At 43.1% G+C, this 20,440-nt stretch overlaps 1 protein-coding gene across 1 annotated transcript in view; it reads left to right on the top strand.

Annotated features, from left to right (window-relative positions):
• Positions 1-186: 186 nt before the first annotated feature.
• Positions 187-20,440, top strand: part of LOC109893288 (LIM and SH3 domain protein 1-like) — a 45,138-nt gene continuing 24,884 nt past the window's right edge. Inside the window, exons 1-2 of the mRNA XM_020486446.2 lie at positions 187-715; positions 18,749-18,843. Coding sequence (XP_020342035.2) covers positions 647-715; positions 18,749-18,843 — 164 coding nt within the window. The 5' untranslated portion in view covers positions 187-646. The remainder of the gene's footprint in view (positions 716-18,748; positions 18,844-20,440) is intronic.

The raw sequence follows: 20,440 nt of genomic DNA, 5'->3' as shown, positions 1-20,440 counted from the left end.
CAAAGTAGAAATTGGCTTTATCAAACAAATTCATAGCAACAGAAAATTAGTTTGTTGGTCTTAATTTAAGATTCGGGTTAGACATAAGGTTAACAGTGTGGTTAAGTTTAGGGATAAGGTTGGGTTTAGGTTGAAAATCAAATTGGAAGAATATACATTTTAGAAATAGGCGGAGTTTATGACGTTGCGGCTGTGGTAACTAGTGACGACCAGTGATGGTGGGGTGATAAATCTAGTTCCGCATTCCATGGAATCAACCAACTAAAAAGCATTGAGTATTGCTATTTGCGTTGGATTTCAGTATCAAATATAATATACGCTGATCGATCTCCATAGATTGATATCTGATCACGGGATTTATCTCATTATTAACGTCGCCTCTGAAATCAAGCGTCTCCTTGTGGGACCGCCCCCTTTCCTTTCTCCTCGGGAGCGCGGCATTGGAAAGAGAGGCGCCGTGCCCGCGCTTTACGTCTCTGGTTCGTGTACTGACAGCCAGCTGTGTGGTTAGAACGACAACAATCTCCGGGATTTGATCAATCCAGCCGTCAAACTCGACCCGTATTGTTTGGGAAGAACACTTTTACTTGACAGATATTTTTGTTTTTATCGTTTAATTTATCCGACTACACAGCATTCCTCAAACATGAATCCGTCGTGTGGCAGATGTGGCACAATCGTGTACCCCACGGAAAAAGTGAATTGTCTGGACAAGGTAAGGGAAAAAATATTTATAACCAAACATTTGAATTCGCAGTCCCCTGCTTCTGTTTGTGTATTATACATTCCATTTTCAATACAATTTTCTTTAGCGTGTTTAATGATTTGTGATGCCGGGGCAGGTAGGCTAACTAACATTAGCTAGATAGCACGTTACCTGTCTGTGTGGATGTGATTGTGAAAGACTAATAAGGTTAGCTAGCGTGCTCTTTTGATTTGTTGATGAACGTTTAGCTAACTAGCTAATTAGATTTACTAGTTAGTTATGTTATCTAGCTAACTAGACGTTTTAAATACTGATATTTTTATTTCACTTTTGCCACGTTGGATTTTCACAGATTTCAATGCTTGAACGAAGTGTTTCCTGTTTTCACCACAAACAAGCCAGTTTCGCTCGCTGCGTTAACGTCTGGTTAGCTAAGCTAACGTTATCAAATACAGAAATGTCGGTAGCATTGCCATCAGCCAAATATCAGACCAGTCTGTCAGATTGTAATTGATGGCATACCTCGATCAATTATGATTAACTAGTTTGCTGGTCACTAAAGATGAACTTTTACTCCATTGCATTGTGAAATCTATCTTACTAGGTTAGCCCAAATGGTTCATTTCAGTTCTAGCTAGCGAGATTAATGAGTATGTTAGTGATTTCAAAGTTAGTTGCTAACGTTAGTTTCAGTTCTCACTAAATCCAGAAATAAACATGTGACGCGTTACCATCGCGAATTTCATAGCCAGAACTTCCTGGTGTAATTTGTGTCAGTGTCAATTTGACTCAAGCTAAGCATCTTGGTTTTTCAGGTTGGAACAATAATTTGGGGTTGTTCAGTTGCAATAGAGTGCCTTATCAAAATCCAATGTTTACTAGCAGCTCACACAAGCTACTCCGGATAAGGAAGTGTAATCTATCAGGGTGTGGAAGATTTAAAACTCAAAGGGAACAGAGCCATGCTTCACACGTTAAGGGAAATTGTCAATACTTTTTAAAAAGTCAACACAATGTCACAACATCCATCTGTGAGGGCTTTGTGTGCACGCACAGGCTAGCAAGTGTAATATAAAACAGTCACTCTACTATTGTGGTCTTGTCTGTTTAGTGTCTTGTCACTCAGTACTGCAGTAACACATGTTCTGCAGCATGTTGTCTTGTGTAGCTCATTGTTATTTGTGCTGTCAACGGAAACGACACTACCTTTATGGCACATGTAGCCAAGTGGTTAGAGCGTTGGACTATTAACCGAAAGGTTGCTGGATCAAATCCCCGAGCTGACAAGGTAAAAAAAATCTGACGTTCTGCCCCTGAGCAAGGTAGTTAACCCACTGTTCCCCGGGCATGGTAGACGTGGTTGTCAATTATGGCAGCCCACCTGAACCTCTGATTCAGAGGGGTTGGGTTAAACGCGGCAGACACATTTCAGTTGAATACCTAGTCAGTTGTACAACTGAATGCATCTCCCTTTCCCTTACACTCTTGTCAATCAAGCTGAACCACACAATCCCTGTACCCACTTCTTTTTGCACACAGGATAGGCCAAGGCTATAATAATCACATATTCTCATGTGGTCCCTCTTTGTGTAATTTGAAGGTCCGTTACTTTTGCTGCCAGAGCGCACTGAGCAGAGTGCACATTGCATGACTCTAGTGGAGGATGTGGGCGGGGTCACCCTTTGTGGTGAGAGAAGGATGCATAGGCATTTTCTACACACTCTCAGCCAAGTGATGCCGGGGGTTACAAATTGTCTACTGGACATTGGGAAGGCCTTGTGGAGTCTACCATAAGTGGGTGTAATCTATTTGGGTCGATAGATGGAGTGTCTGGTGAGAGATGATAGCGCACATTACCAGACATCAGAGATGCCAATAATAGTGTGCACTGCACGCCCATGGGTTTGAACTCCTCATACTCCCTGTTGCGAAAGAACAAGGCCCTATTTATTGTTGTCCAACAGGATGGAGATGAAATTGACAGCCCTGACCTTGGATTGAAATGTAGATCCTAAAATAAAACTATCCCGTACATATTCATGTGAACTGTTTCTGGGTGTTCTGGCTAGAAATCAGGTGAACTGAACATTAAGCAGAACCGCCACCGTGTTTTTTGGAAAATCGTGAGCACGCTGCCCCGAAGCAGCGCACATTCCGGCAGACAGACACTCCCATAAAAATGTGCTCTGTCAGAGGCCTGCTGTGCTGCCCGTCTCCCCCTCTGAGCCCAGGGAGCGTCTGTCTGTCTTCGCTGCTATTCCGCATCAGCGCTCTCCTCCTCAGACATGAAAACAACCTCCCTATTCCCCTTCTGGGCACTGCCTGCCCTTCTCGTTTGTTTAAACCAGACGAGGCCAGCCGTGACGGGCGGCAGTTTTTCCAGTCTGGTTCAGGTGAAGGCAGCCAGGGTAGTCAAGGCTGCAGCGTGCGGTTCCCTCGGCGACCGCTGAATACTAGCTTACCTGACAAACTGTCTTCTTGTGTAATGTATGGGGCTGTGCTGTGGAGAAGCTGGGTCATAGATGCTAGTTTGTCTGCCGCCCTGCATTTCATTATAGTGGGACGGGGCTGGGATCTGCAGGAGGGGGCACCTGAGGATGAGGGGTAAAGACAGGAAATGTTATGTGAGACTTAAGAGATTAGGCATACTTATCTGTCTTGCTTTCAATATGTTGACGTTGCCTGTTAGTAATGCAGTACTATGCTTCAGAGGTTTTTTACAAGTCCTCCTAGCTATCGAAACAGATGAGTGATCTTGAGGACCAGGGGCCTCACTGTAAGGGTTATGTTAACTGCAGGAGATGGGATTTTGCCAGATAGTAGGTTATTCATAACCATAGTGCCGACTGTACACACTATGCAAACCTGGTTTGACCAAGCCTGGAAACATGGCTGTGTGCGTATTGGATTTGTTTGACTGTGTGCAAGACAGAAGATAATGTGTGCGTCTGTGTTTCTGCGTTCTGAGAGTGTCTGTTATATTGATGGAATGATTTCCTGTGTGGGAGATTCTGTATACAGGTAATCGCATACTCAATATGTGCCTTCTACCCTGTGTCTGTGACTCGTGCCTATACTTTTTTTTCATTTGGATGGACGTTCTCTCTCTCTCCCTATGGGCAACCCGTTCTGCAAGGACTCTGCCTGCCTGCTTTATCAATATTTCATTGACATAAATACCACTATACGTCTGCTCTGTGGCTTCAAACGTGTGTACCTGGGTGTGAGCAGCCCAGGCAGTAGGGTGAAGGCTTTATCTGTTTCTGCCCAGCAGGGAAGAAGCTCACAGATAAGTTCCTCTCCTCTTTGAAAAGCAGAACCCCCCCCCCCCCCCGCAGGTAGAGGGGGAGAGTAGGGAGAGAGAAACCCGTGATCTTCTTCAACTCTGGAAGAAGGGCTGGTTCAGGGAGGGGAAGCGTGCACATAAGGCCCTAAAGAAGAATAAAACGAAGTCTCTTGTCTCCTGTTCCGACTCAAATATCTCCTCTTAACGTGCAAGGTAACATGTAGGAGCGCGTAGATAAGCTAACTTGATAAAAGCTCTTTAAAAAGATCATTCAATGTCACAGCCTTTGAGTTTTGGTTTAGGACTCTATTTTCTATATATAAGCCGTAGCTTACATTAGGGCTAGGCGGTATACCGTATTTTACTATATACCGGTATTGATGCATGGACCGGTTTGGGTTTTTATTTGACCTTTTATAACGGTATTTGAATGTTTGGTCTGTTAAATGTGATATGCAGTGTGTGACGCCCATTTTTATAGTTTACTCCGCTACTTGAGTCATCCCTCTCCGCTCTCTCTCTCTCCCCACGCCGCTTTCCACACAGACCTAGTCCCACCCCATGTCACTCAAGGAGTGCATTTGTTGTTGCTTGACCACGGGACACTTTCGTTCAGTCTGTATGGTCAATGCGGCACATGCAACAATGTTTCCAATTTGATCTTAATATAAATCCACAAGTGTTGTATAATTACAATATTAGTTTCTTTCTTACATCTGCAAACAGCTAGTTTGTATTTTCTTAGCAAGTTAAGCTAAATTGTGTTAGCCACTAATGCTAATTGCTAGTTAGCTGGCTAGTGCTGGTGGAGGCCTAAATCAGCAAGTTGTTTGTGCAACAGTGTCTTCTAAATCAAAGAGGAATAGGCGAAGCATGAATATGTTGGCTATATGAATAAAGATTTAATGTAGCCAAAAATTATAGGGTCCCCTAGGAAACGCGTAACATAACTTTGGTTCCTATAACTCATCCATGGCATTTTCATTCGTTGTCATGTCAAACAACACTATTCAAAGTGACCACTATTTCTATTCTAACTATAGAATTATAATAAACATTATATTTCCATGATTTCAGAAGTTCACCCAAGTGTTTTGATCTAGAATGTATGTGTTGCCACCCTAGGGTCTGTCACACACTACTCATAAAGTAAATTTTTCAACTTGAATGAATCAAAAACATAAAATACCGTCTTATTTGAAAAATAGCATATGATATTTTGGTCAAATCGCCCAGCCCTAGCTTACATGCTGACCACACCGCTCGCGTCGCAAAATACTTTTACACGTACTTGTTATTCAATCATTGCACCCACACTGCTCGCGCGTGCCAACGAGCATCTGAGTTGCCAGGAGCTAAAATAGAAGTCAGTTCTATTTGTGACTGAACACGGTGCAAGTCCTGCCTCTCCCATCTCCTCATTGGTTTATAGAAGCAGGTACCCATGTGCCATCTCCTCATTGGTTATACCCATGTGGGTAATTTGAAAGAGGAACTGAGGTTGGTCAGTCATGGTAATACACCTTTTAGTCATGGTATGTTCAGTCATGGTAATACACCCACTGGCTACAGGTTATCCACTCGTAGCTAGCGCTCCAGCAGGTATATCCTTTGGTCGTCTTTCCTTCCAGTTCTCTGCTGCCAATGACTGGAACAAATTGCAAAAATCTCTGAAGCTAAAGACACATGTCTCCCTCATTAGCTTTAAGCACCAGTTGTCAGAGCAGCTCACATATCACTGCACCTGTACATAGCCCACCTGCAAACAGCCCATCTATCGACCTACCTCATCCCCATACTGTATTTATTTATTTATCTTGCTCCTTTTTACCCCAGTATCTCTACTTCTGCACATCTACCATTCCAGTGTTTTAATTGCCACCATGGCCTATTTATTGCCTTAACGCCCTTATCTTACCTCATTTGCACTCACTGTATGCAGACTTTTTGTTTTCTTTTGTTCTACTGTATTATTGACTATGTTTTGTTTATTCCATGTGTAACTCTGTTGTATGTGTAGAATTGCTTTGCTTTATCTTGGCCAGGTCGCAGTTGCAAATGAGAACTTGTTCTCAACTAGCCTACCTGTTTAAATAAAGGTAAAATAAATTTTTTTTAAAAATGATTATGAAAGTTAGATTGCAATCACAATAAGTCTAAAGAAGGCTGGAAGCAGGTGCGATGACTAGAAATTATACGGTTGGCCGTTTTATGTGTGGATTAATTGTCGGAGTAGAGGACCTTGTGGATTTCAGGTAAAATAACAATTCAACGTTTATATCCCAGGACAAATTAGCTAGCAACAGCAAGCTAGCTAAATAGGACAAAATAGCTAGCAACAGCAAGCTAGCTAAATAGGACAAAATAGCTAGCAACTGCAAACTAGCTAGCTAAATTGCCATAAATGTTTAATGCTTTTCGACCTGTCCCCAAATTAATATAATTGTTTCAGAGTTTGTTTTTGGTATTTCCACCTGCGTGTCGTGATCACGTTTGGTCTGGGGGGACAAAATCAATTTGCGTGAGAGTCCGATTTGGGTATGGTGTTATTTTTGCAGGGTAGAGGTTAAAATAACAAGACTTGAGAAAATGGCGTGCATAAACAGGCGAAGCAAAGCTCACCTCATCAGTGAGATTCCTTAAGGTGCATTTTAGATGATCAAATTGTGTTTTTTACTTTATTTTTTTTACATTTTAGTACCACTTTCTGAAATTGGTTATGGTTAGGTCTAATCACGTTCCAGATATTATAAAATAGAGCCCTGGAGGATAAGATTAAGATTTATTGTGCCTCCTGTTTAAAATGATTTAATTAAATTGGGACTGGAAAAACGCTTTCAGTGTAAACTGAAGCGACTAAACGCAAATATATAAAGTATGTAGAACAGGCGGCAGGTAGCCTAGTGGTTAGAGCATTGGACGTGTAACCGAAAGGTTGCAAGATCAAATCCCCGAGCTGACAAGGTAAAAATCTGTTGTTCTGCCCCTGAACAAGGCAGTTAACCCACTGTTCTTAGGCCGTCATTGAAAATAAGAATTTGTTCTTAACTGACTTGCATATTTAAATAAAGGTCAAATATATATATTTTTTAAAGATTATGGACCTATATATTTTAAAATAATTGAATATTTGAGAACTAACAATTAATTAAAGCTAGACAGTAAGGGAGAATTGACCATTCCAAAAATAATTGATTTAGCAGTGTAGATTTGATGTTTTAGCAGAAGAACACTGCATTAGCCATGGCAAAATGCATAACATTGCAGAAAATTGGCTTTATAACAGCAACATTTTCTCATCTCTATGGTAGAATTGCAGGAAAATGGCTTTAAAAGAGCCAAAATTTCTCTCAGCTCCATAGGTAAGTCGGCCGTCATTGTAAATAAGAATTTGTTGTTAACCGGCTTGCCTAGTTAAATAAAGGTCAAATACAAAAATGTATTAACATAAATGTGTAGAATTGCAGGAAATTGGCTTAGAATGCTAAAAGAAGTATAAAAAAAAATCTGCCGCACTAACAATCTACTGCACCCCCTGTGACACCCACCACCGTAAGCTCCTTTTGATCCAGACACAACCCTGCATGGTACAACGTCTTAGTTACGTCAAAGGTCAGAATGCAATCTGTTGACTGAACCAACAGATACCGCCACCATCATTTTAAGGCAAGCTGAGAGGTCAAACTCAACTCCTCCCCTGTAGCTGAGTCATGTCCACTCCCCCGCTCATCATCTTGGCTGATGCAGTCACACCCCTACAGGCACAAACCTCATACACTGTTGCTCTGCAAAAAAACATATGCAAAACCCCTCTCTCCCCAAATAGCCCCCCCCCCTGGCTATCTCATCAGGATCAACAGTGCCAACTCTCTGCACGCTAGTCTGCCTACCGCCTGTCAGCACTGACTGGACCGTTCTACAGACACTGTTTATAACAGGCTCATTCAAATACACGGCGTCAATGACTAACACTGATGATCTGTCAGTTGATCTTATTCAAATAGGCCTTTCTGATACGGTCTGATCAGACAAGCAAGTCATGTAATTCAATGTTTTTCCACTGAAATGAGCTTAGACCTATTTAAATGGTTGGGCAAAATTTAGATGGAATATATTTTAAAAGCTGATTAATGTTGTCCGAGGGGTGAGCGGTTTTTCCAGCCAGTCGCCTCCGTTTGTGACTCAGATCAGAGGCAGAGTCCATGGTGGAGTCAGTCACCTGAGGTAGTGACTCATGTGTTGCTTCCCTGGTCAGGTGACTTGGTAAGGTAGTTAGTTCTCTGCTCTGTATGTGAGTCTATGGAACTGGGACACCCATTGCTCTCAATACTATGGTGCTATTAATAGGAATAAAGAGAGATTTGATTTTCCTGTTCTCTGTGTGTGAGATGGAGGATTTAGGAAAAGACTGTGGAAAAGGGACTGTTCAGACCAACTGTAAATTCACAGTTCAAGCTGGGTGTGGGCTTCCTGTCCAGAAACAAGTGAGTCAACATTCTACCAAAATGCTCAGTCTCTCAGCTCTCCACAATCGGGGATTTCAGAATGGTTTTGTGCCGGGCAGGCGGTGTCTCTGTCTAAGCACACTACAGCAGATCTCCCCACACACACCACAAGTGGTCTGTTGATGCGTGTTAAGTGCATATTTTAGCAAGTGCTGTGCTTCTCCCACTGGCCAACATAAGCGGTTGAGTGTGGTAAAAGCAAACGCATCAGGTAGGTCAATAATTAACAGTGGGCTTTAATGAGCATTTCCCAAACTCGGTGCACATTTTTGGTTGCCACAGCACTACACAGTAGAGGTCGACTTTGGTATGATTTTTCAACGCCGATACCGATTATTGGAGGACCCCAAAAAAAGCCGATACCGTTTAATCGGCCGGTTTTTATTTATTTATTTGTAATAATGACAATTACAACAATACTGAAAGAGCGCTTATTTTAACTTAATATAATACATCAATAAAATCCATTTAGCCTCAAATAAATAATGAAACATATTCAATTTGGTTTAAATAATGCAAAAACAAAGTGTTGGAGAAGAAAGTAAAAGTGCAATATGTGCCATGTTGCAGTTGTGCCATGTTACTCAGAACATGAGAACATATTAAAGCTGGTGGTTCCTTTTAACATGAGTCTTCAATATTCCCAGATAAGAAGTTTTAGGTTGTAGTTAATATAGGAATTCTAGGACTATTTCTCTCTATACCATTTGTAATTCATATACCTTTGACTATTGGATGTTCTTATAGGCACTTTAGTATTGCCAGTGTAACAGTATAGCTTCCGTCCCTCTCCTCGCCCCTACCTGGGCTCGAACCAGGAACACATCGACAACAGCCACACTCGAAGCAGCGTTACCCATCGCTCCACAAAAGCCGCGGCCCTTGCAGTGCAAGGGGAATAACTACTCCATATCTAAAAGCGAGTGACGTTTGAAACAGTATTAGCGCACACCCAGCTAACTAGCTAGCCATTTCACATCGGTTACACCAGCCATTAGGCTTGAAGTCATAAACAGCGCTGTGCTTGCGAACATCTGCTGACAAAACGCAAGCAAGTGTTTGAATGAATGCTTACGAGCCTGCTGCTGCCTACCATCGCTCAGTCAGACTGCTCTATCAAATCATAGACTTAATTATAACATAACACACACAAATACGAGCCTTTGGTCATTAATATGGTCGAATCTGGAAACAATCATTTAGAAAACAAAACATTTATTATATGGAACCGTTTCGGTATTTTATCTAACAGGTGGCATCCCTAAGTCTAAATATTCTTGTTACATTGCACAACCTTCAATGTTATGTCATAATTACGTAAAATTCTGGCAAATTACTCTGCGTGCAATGAATGCAAGAGAAGTTATACAATTTCACCTGGTTAATATTACCTGCTAACCTGGATTTATTTTAGCTAAATATGCAGGTTTAAAAATATATATACTTATGTGTATTGATTTTAAGGCATTGGTGTTTATGGTTAGGTACAGTCGTCTAACGATTGTGCTTTTTTTGCAAATGCGCTTTTGTTAAATCATCCCCCAGCGTTGCATCGATTTATATGCAACGCAGGACACGCTAGATAAACTAGTAATATCATCAACCATGTGTAGTTAACTAGTGATTATGATTGATTGTTTTTTATAAGTTAAGTTTAATGCTAGCTAGCAACCTACCATGTCTTACTGCATTCGCGTAACAGGCAGTCTCCTTGTGGCACTCCACTCCTTGTGGAGTGCAACGAGAGGTTGTCCTACCCCGGACAACAGCACTGCACCCCCAACAGCAACTCGCCCAAGCCTTCCCCATTTCTCCTTCTCCCAAATCCATTCAGCTGATGTTCTGAAAGAGCTGCAAAATCTGGACCCCTACAAATCAGCCGGGCTAGACAATCTGGACCCTTTCTTTCTAAAATTATCTGCCGAAATTGTTGCCACCCCTATTACTAGCCTGTTCAACCTCTCTTTCGTGTCGTCTGAGATTCCCAAAGATTGGAAAGCAGCTGCGGTCATCCCCCTCTTCAAAGGGGGGGGACACTCTTGACCCAAACTGCTACAGACCTATATCTATCCTACCGTGCCTTTCTAAGGTCTTCGAAAGCCAAGTCAACAAACAGATTACCGACCATTTCGAATCTCACCATACCTTCTCTGCTATGCAATCTGGTTTCAGAGCTGGTCATGGGTGCACCTCAGCCACGCTCAAGGTCCTACACGATATCTTAACCGCCATCGATAAGAAACATTACTGTGCAGCCGTATTCATTGATCTGGCCAAGGCTTTCGACTCTGTCAATCACCATATCCTCATCGGCAGACTCGACAGCCTTGGTTTCTCAAATGATTGCCTCGCCTGGTTCACCAACTACTTCTCTGATAGAGTTCAGTGTGTCAAATCGGAGGGTCTGCTGTCCGGACCTCTGGCAGTCTCTATGGGGGTGCCACAGGGTTCAATTCTTGGACCGACTCTCTTCTCTGTATACATCAATGAGGTCGCTCTTGCTGCTGGTGAGTCCCTGATCCACCTCTACGCAGACGACACCATTCTGTATACTTCCGGCCCTTCTCTGGACACTGTGTTAACAACCCTCCAGGCAAGCTTCAATGCCATACAACTCTCCTTCCGTGGCCTCCAATTGCTCTTGAATGCAAGTAAAACTAAATGCATGCTCTTCAACCGATCGCTGCCTGCACCTACCCGCCTGTCCAACATCACTACTCTGGACGGCTCTGACTTAGAATACGTGGACAACTACAAATACTTAGGTGTCTGGTTAGATTGTAAACTCTCCTTCCAGACCCATATCAAACATCTCCAATCCAAAGTTAAATCTAGAATTGGCTTCCTATTTCGCAACAAAGCATCCTTCACTCATGCTGCCAAACATACCCTTGTAAAACTGACCATCCTACCAATCCTCGACTTTGGCGATGTCATTTACAAAATAGCCTCCAATACCCTACTCAACAAATTGGATGCAGTCTATCACAGTGCAATCCGTTTTATCACCAAAGCCCCATATACTACCCACCATTGCGACCTGTACGCTCTCGTTGGCTGGCCCTCACTTCATACTCGTCGCCAAACCCACTGGCTCCATGTCATCTACAAGACCCTGCTAGGTAAAGTCCCCCCTTATCTCAGCTCGCTGGTCACCATAGCATCTCCCACCTGTAGCACACGCTCCAGCAGGTATATCTCTCTAGTCACCCCCAAAACCAATTCTTTCTTTGGCCGCCTCTCCTTCCAGTTCTCTGCTGCCAATGACTGGAACGAACTACAAAAATCTCTGAAACTGGAAACACTTATCTCCCTCACTAGCTTTAAGCACCAACTGTCAGAGCAGCTCACAGATTACTGCACCTGTACATAGCCCACCTATAATTTAGCCCAAACAACTACCTCTTTCCCAACTGTATTTAATTTTAATTTATTTATTTATTTGGCTCCTTTGCACCCCATTATTTTTTTATTTCTACTTTGCACATTCTTCCATTGCAAAACTACCATTCCAGTATTTTACTTGCTATATTGTATTTACTTTGCCATCTTGGCCTTTTTTGCCTTTACCTCCCTTCTCACCTCATTTGCTCACATTGTATATAGACTTGTTTATACTGCATTATTGACTGTATGTTTGTTTTTACTCCATGTGTAACTCTGTGTCGTTTTATCTGTCGAACTGCTTTGCTTTATCTTGGCCAGGTCGCAATTGTAAATGAGAACTTGTTCTCAACTTGCCTACCTGGTTAAATAAAGGTAAAATAAATAAATAAAATAAATAAAGGTGGTTATAGCGTTGGACTAGTTAACTGTACGGTTGCTAGATTGGATCCCCCGAGCTGACATGGTGAAGGTCTGTCGTTCTGCCCCTGAACAAGGCAGTTAACCCACCGTTCCTAGGCCGTCATTGAAAATAAGAATGTGTTCTTAACTGGCTTGCCTAGTTAAATAAAGGTATACAAAAATACTAAAATAAAACCAGCTAAATTTCGGATTGTTATGAAAACTTGAAATGGGCCCTAATTAATCGGCCATTCCGATTAATTGTTCGACCTCTACTACACAGCACTACACAGCCGATTAAAAGCTTTATGATTAGTTGATTATTTGAATCAGCTGTGCACCCCTTGGGGTCCTGAGGACTAAGTTTGGGGAAACCCTGAGTTAGTGGCATCCAGATGTGGGCTCATTGAGGCAACACACACACACACAGTGAATGAGTGTGTGTGTGTCAACCTTGTGAGTGTAGTAGTGTCCCTATCGGGTGTGCACACAGCCAGTCAACGTGTCTGGAGTGCCTCCTATAGCCTGGGGTCTGTCCATACTGGCCGGGGTCTCGGCCACAGTCTGAGGGATCGTTAGGCTGACCGAGCACGTTCACAACATTTAGTGCTGGGCCCCCGCTGACAGACACGCATGCCCCGGAGCTGTGCTGATGCAGGGAGACAGTCCTGCTTTTTACTGGATCACATTTTCTCTGCCTTGGTTTCTGCAGTGTCCTGATTCTCTTACTTGACAGCCTGATCCAGCCTCAGCAGCCACTCAGGCCCCAGCCGGGTTTGTCTGGAGTCTGAACACTGACAGTCTCATTCCTTCGTTCTAAATGAATCGCTCCTCCTCTCCTTGTCTCTCGGTAGTGTATTGGTCCCAGAGATGGTCATGGGATCTGTGGGAGGTGTAGTCCTGACCTGGTTGATTAGCAGGTTTCGGTCAAGGCCAGGTATTCTTTTTGTTGTTGTTGACACGGCTGCAATCCAAGCCTGTTCTCTATGGAACTGGAATTCACCCAAGGTCAATATTGCGTTTACCCAGGTAAACACAGGATCAAAGTCCACTGCTGCCATTCAGCTCATCTTTACCCCTCCGCTTGCGGCATTAGCACCCGCAGTCACACACTCCTCTATTGGCTCTCCCTTTGTTCTATTTGTTTATCCATCGCTTCTCAATAACACAGATTAGGATTACAGATTAGGGGAGATGCCCGGAGGGAATGTGGAGAGTATGGCAACAGAGAGGCTGGAGTTGAGACATGAGATTGGGATGAATATTTAGACAGGTGGACAGACGCCTTCTAAAATGGCCACCACATCTGGGAAAAGCTGAGGCCTAGATTTAGTAGAAATGTAAACTACCCACACAGTGGTGGTGTTTGATCTGTCAGCGATTTGACATGCATCGTCTTTGCCTCTCACTCTCTGTGGCTCTGGCATCTGCCAGTGGGTCCTCTCTCTCTGACTGGGCCTGTGTAGTGTGGTTGAGGTATAGGTTTGGCCCAGTGTTGCTGGCTGGCTCTGGATCAGAGCTCCATTGACCAGGGCCTGTGTCCCGAATGAGCCCACTCCTTTGTCTGCCTCAGCCCGGCTCTGCTGGTCAGCAGCTTCACACACACACACACACACACACACACACACACACACACACACACACACACACACACACACACACACACACACACACTCCTGGGTGGTCTGTCGGTAAAGGCCAGTGTGAGAACACACCAGACCAGACTTAGGTATCAGAGCGAATGGAGTCATGGATTTAAGGCAAAAGCTTTTGTCCCGTAGTGGATAAACTGCATCCAGGAATCCCTGCTATATGTTCTGGAAACACTCCTTGTTCTACAACCCTCCCCTAGTCACTGTAGGTTGTGGACAGGTGTCTTTTATACTGATAACAAGTTCAAACAGGTGCCATTAATACAGGTAACAAGTGGAGGACAGAGGAGCCTCTTAAAGAAGAAGTTACAGGTCTGTGAGAGCCAGATATCTTGCTTGTTTGTAGGTGACCAAATACTTATTTTCCACCATAATTTGCAAATAAATTCATAAAAAATCCTACAATCCGATTTTCTGGATTTTTTCTTCTCATTTTGTCTGTCATTAGTTGAAGTGTACCTATGATGAAAATTACAGGCCTCTCTCATCTTTTTAAGTGGGAGAACTTGCACAATTGGTGGCTGACTAAATACTTTTTTGCCCCACTGTGTGTGTATATATATATCTACAACAATACTGAATTAACACTTTTAACTTAATAATATACATAAATGAAATCAATTTAGTCTCAAATAAATAATGAAACATGTTCAATTTGGTTTAAATAATGCAAAAACAAAGTGTTGGAGAAGAAAGTAAAAGTGCAATATGTGCCATGTAAAAAAGCTAACGTGCTCAGAACATGAGAACATATGAAAGTTGGTGATTCCTTTTAACATGAGACTTCAATATTCCAAGGTAAGAGGTTTTAGGTTGTAATTAATATAGTATTTATAGGCATATTTCTCTCTATACCATTTTTTTTGATTTCATATACCTTTGACTATTGGATGTTCTTATAGGCACTATAGTATTGCCAGCCTAATCTCGGGAGTTGATAGGCTTGGAGTCATAAACAGCGCTGTGCTTCAAACATTGCAACGAGCTGCTGGCAAACGCAGGAAAGTGCTGTTTGAATGAATGCTTACGAGCCTGCTGCTGCCTACCACTGTTCAGTCAGACTGCTATATCAAATCATAGACTTCATTATACGAGCCTTAGTTTCCGGATTTGACCATATTAATGACCTATTATTTCAAAAACAAAACGTTTATTCTTTCAGTGAAATAAGGACGCGTTCCGTACTTTATCAAAGGGGTGGCAACCCTAACTCTAAATATTGCTGTTACATTGCACAACCTTCAATGTTATGTCATAGTTATGTAAAATTCTGGCAAATTAATTACTGTCTTTGTTAGGAAGAAATGGTCTTCACACAGTTCGCAACGAGCCAGGCGGCCCAAACTGCTGCATGTACTTTGACTCTATTTACACTGAACGCAAGAGAAGGACACAATTTTCCTAGTTAATATTGCCTGCTAACGTGAATTTCTTTGAACCAAATATGCAGGTTTAAAAAATATATAGTTGTGTATTGATGTTTATGGTTAGGTACATTGGTGCAACGATTGTGCTTTTTTGCGAATGCGCTGCTAAATCATCACCCGTTTGGCGAAGTTGAAGTCGGCTGTGATTCGATGATAAATTTAACAGGCATCGCATTGATTATATACAACGCGGCACAAGCTAGTTTACCTAGTAATATCATCAACCATGTGTAGGTAACTAGTGATTATGTTAACCTTTCTAGGGCAGGGGTTCCGCTAGCGTTTCCGCTGAAAAGGCAGCGCGCGAAATTCAAAAATATTTTGTTTAAATGTGTAACTTTCACCCATTAACAAGTCCAATACAGCAAATGAAAGAGAAACATCTTGTTAATCTACCCATCGTGTCCAATTTAAAACAAATGCTTTACAGCTAAAGCACAACATATGATTGTTAGGTCAGAGTCAAGTCAAAAAAACACACAGCCATTTTCCAGCCAAAGATAGGAGTCACAAAAAGCATAAATATAGATATAATTCATCACTTACCTTTGATTATCTTCATCAGAGGACTTCATGTTACACATTACATGTATGTTTTGTTCGATAATGTACATATATTTATATCCAAAAATCTCATTGTACATTGGCGTGTTACGTTCAGTAATGTTTTGATTCCAAAACATCCAGTGATTTTGCAGAAATACTCATAATAAACATTGATAAAAGATGCAAGTGTTAATCACAGAATTAAAGATAAACTTGTCCTCTATTCAACCGCTGTGTCAGATTTTTTTTTTAACTTTACGGAAAAAGCATTATCTGAGAACGGTGCTCATAACCCAAAACAGCCAGCGGAATATCTGCCATTTTGGTATCAACAGCTAGAAAGCTAGAAAAAAACAACTAAATATTCACTTACCTTTGATCTTTATCAGAAGGCACTCCCAGGAATCACAGTTTGACAATAAATGACTGATTTGTTCCATAAAGCCCATTAGCCACTTGTTGTTAGCGTGTTCAGCCCAGTAATCCATCTTCATGAGGCGCGAGCACTTCCTCCAGACAAAAACTCAAAGTTCCGTTACAGTCCGTAGAAACAAGTCAAATTATGTATGCAATCAATCTTTAGGATGTTTTGAACATAAATCATCAATAAGGTTCCAACCGGAGAATTTAATTGGCTGAAGAAAAGCATTGGAACGAGAGCAAACTCTGTCGGGAGTGCACGTCATGAGACCGAGGCTCTCTGCCTCTGCCAGACCACTCACTCAGAGCTATTATGAGCCCCTCCTTTATAGTAGAATCCTCAAACCAGTTTCTAAAGACAGTGACATCTAGTGGAAGCCCTAGGAAGTGCATCCTCATTCATATCTCACTGGGATTTCATTAGGCACTGTTTTGAAAATCAACTTCTCACTTCCTGTTTGGATTTCTTCTCAGGTTTTAGGTTTTTGCCTGCCATATGAGTTGTGTTATACTCGTAGACATCATTCAAACCGTTTTAGAAACTTCAGTGTGTTTTCTATCCAGTACTAATAATAATATACATATTTTAGCATCTGGGACAGAGTAGGAGGCAGTTCAGTCTGGGCACGCTATTCATCCAAAAGTGAAAATGCTGCCCCCTATCCCAAAAAGGTTCAAATGGATTGTTTTTTTTATAAGATAAGTTTAATGCTAGCTAGCAACTTACCTTGGCTCCTTGCTGCACTAGTGTAACAGGTGGTCAGCCTGCCATGCACAATGCTGTTTCCTCGTGGATTGCAATGTAATCGGCTATAATCGGCATCCAAAAACAAGGATTACTGATTGTTATGAAAACTTGAAACTGGCCCTAATTAATCGGCCTTGCCAATTAGTCGGGTCGACCTCTAGACCTTGATGGATACCCCCAGCCGTAATGCCCTTCTCCCACCACAGGGACACTGCACAATTTACTGTGTGTGTTTGAATGAATGTATGTTTGTCTATCTGCTTCAGTGGGCTGTCTTATTTATGTGTGTGTAGGCAAGTAGTGGAACATTTTTCGTGAGAGGGATAAAAAGGAATGGCTGAATAGAGAATACCCCAGAACCATGTTAATAAAGACTGTATCTTTCTCCCTCTCTCTCGCCTTCCCTTGATAGCAGGAACGGCCAGATCATTGCCTCACTCCCTGGCGTTACTCTCATCCACCCCTCCCTCTCCTCGCTCTCTCCCTCCTTTCATGTTCCTTCCTCTTTCCCTCCAGCCTCCCTCCCTCGGTCCCCCTCTGAACCCTCAGGCCACAGATCAGCCTGCTGTCGAGAGAGAGGGGGGGAGACTAAGAAGGATAGGGCTGTTGTGAATATGGATAGAGGGAGAGAAGGAGACCAAGGTTTGCAGAGCTGAAAGGAAGAGAGGGGGTCAAATCAAACTGAACACGAGTCTTTTCCAGCCGTCAGTCATCCCATTAAGACAGCTCAATGTGCTCTGTTGGCAGTGTTGTGAATGGCTATGGGTGAGTAGGGTCAGGGCAGGGAAACTGGGTCCGTCACTAGATGTGTGTGACGCGTGTGTGTGTTTCTGATTAACGTTAGATCTCCACACAAGGCCAGGGAATATTAAGGCGGCGTGACTTTGAGGCCTTGATTATGCTGCCAGCTAGGTTAACAACCTGTCAGGACATTTAGCTCTCATTTAAACACTGTGTGTATCCTCAGACGTTTGCGTCATTGGGCAACCTCTTCAGAGAGTGGCTGACCATTACGAGTGGTATTAGTGGAGTACCAAGAAGGTGTGCTGGATGCCTGGGGCGGTTGGAATGACTTTTCAAATGCACACAACTACCTCTCCATCCACAATGGTAGAAGGGCTTTCTGACAGGATGCTCAAGCCAGCAGGTTTCATCTCTAAAACACGACCAAAACTGTTCAGGGATCCTCAATGCTGCTTTGTTCTATGAGGGGAGTTAACTTTTACAGAAGATGGGTGGGGTGTCATGGTGGACGTTGGCAGTTCTCTCTAAAAGTGGATGTGGCTCTGCTCTAAACGGTGTCTAGTCAGCCACTGGGCTTCACGCATGGGTTTTGCAAACACGCCACACGTCCTGTGACGTGGCTTATAAATAACCACTGTGTAGACATGCCCAGAGAAAGAGGAAGTTGTCTGGTGACCCTTAACCCCTCTGCGCCTGGACAAACAGACCCCTCTTTTTCGCCATTCTCCCTCTTTCCTCCAGCTAAAAAGATGATTATGTTCTTATTCATCCAAATATGTCACTTCCTGGTGTGAATATGCTGCGTGGTTTAGGTCCTCCATGCTAGCATTGAGAACAGTGAAATGAATGTCTAATCTCTCTCTCTCTCTCTCTCTCTCTCTCTCTCTCTCTCTCTCTCTCTCTCTCTCTCTCTCTCTCTCTCTGACAGTACTGGCACAAAGGATGCTTCAGCTGCGAGATCTGCAAAATGACTCTAAACATGAAGAATTACAAAGGCTTTGAAAAGAGACCATACTGCAATGCGTAAGTAGTCCCCAAACCTGTGTGTGTGTGTGAGAGACGTAATAGAGGTTCGCAAAAGGCTCAGGTGTTCGTCCCTCTCACCAAACAGAAGTGGCTGATTTTAGCCTATTGCGGAAGACTGGTCCAGAGACTGACCCAAAGTGGTGTGTGTGATGTTCCAAACCCAGCTGTGTGTACTTCAGAGCGCTGTAGAGGCTCCTCAGTTCCTCCCTTCCTTATTTCCTCATCTCCTCTCCTCCATTTCTGTGTCTCTGGCTCACCGAAGAGAAGAGCTGGGTGTGGGAAATGGCATGCTTACACCCCCTCCTTGTCAGGGGGCCAACAAGGAAAATTCCATAAGTTCCTCAGCAGTGACACACACACACACACCAGCCAACTCATGCTTCACACACACACTCCCACTCAAGCCCACGCTCCTACGGCTGGTTAGGAATCCTTGGAATTCCCCTCTCTCCGTGCCAATCCTTTTTGATTGTGTGTTTGGGGAAAGAAGGCGTGGCCAGTTAGTGACCCCCTTCCCTCACGTACACACAGTTCGTGACATGCACTCAATTACACGTCTGGCTAGGAAAACACTCTTTAACTAATGATACGCCCTTGCAACCTTCTCCTCCGCTTCTCAATATGTTTGTCCATCTGTCTCTCTGCCCAGAATCCAACCAGGAAAACACACACACACACACACACACACACACACACACACACTCACACGTTAACTTTGAATACTGGAGAGGAGGGAGTTTCCCATGACCTTCCTACTTCTCCAGTTACTCTCTTAGATCCCGATCTTTCAGAGAGATCATGCGGCTTTGCCTTTAGCAGGATCATCTCTATTCTCTCCTCAGACCTCCGTTCTCGCTCTCCCTCCTTCAGGAAGCAGGCTCCTCCAGACTGTTTGTTGCTCTTCTTTCCGTTTGTGTAAATCCCTGTTCGTCAGAGTAAACCCCATCAGCGGAAGAGCCCCCCCCCCCGGCTCTAACTCTACTATAACTGTGTTGTGGTTTTACTGTGATCATAGCGTAGTTTTCTCTCTGCAGTGGATAGAAGTTTGTTTTCACTCAATGCTGCCCACCCACAGCTGGGCTGAGAATCCCTGTGCCCTGATTAGTCGGCCAGCTCACAGGGGGATTGTAGGAGATTTAGGAGGACGGACAGATTGGAAATTCTTCTTGGCAATTTAGTTTCCGTGGAGTTTGAGAGCGCCTTGGGCAGGCTACTGTCATACCGTTGTTGTTGTTCTCATGACCCCTGGATTCACAAACGCTGTAAACAAACTTTAATTTAATCAATAGTGTTTATAGAGGCAGTTTCACCTTGACCAGTCCCACCATGTTCCATAGCAGGCTAATTCAAATCTGGACCTCCAAGTCAGTTCCATTGTTGATCAAGCCTGGGAACTGCCAGAGACCTCACCATACGATATTATCACTGTACTGAGGTGCACTTACAATATGTATTGCGGTTCAATACCGATTTGATGTTCCAAAAACATTGCTCTGTGTGTGTCTGCTGAAGAGAGATGAGAGCATGAGGAAATTTGTTGTTTTGATCAGTCATAGAAAGAAGTGCTGAAAACCATGTTGGCTCACTGTTTTAA

The sequence above is a fragment of the Oncorhynchus kisutch genome, linkage group LG6 (assembly GCF_002021735.2).
Source record: "Oncorhynchus kisutch isolate 150728-3 linkage group LG6, Okis_V2, whole genome shotgun sequence".
Lineage (NCBI taxonomy): Eukaryota > Metazoa > Chordata > Actinopteri > Salmoniformes > Salmonidae > Oncorhynchus > Oncorhynchus kisutch.
The sequence above is the reverse complement of the archived record's forward strand: the minus strand, read 5'-3'. Positions and strand labels throughout refer to the sequence as shown.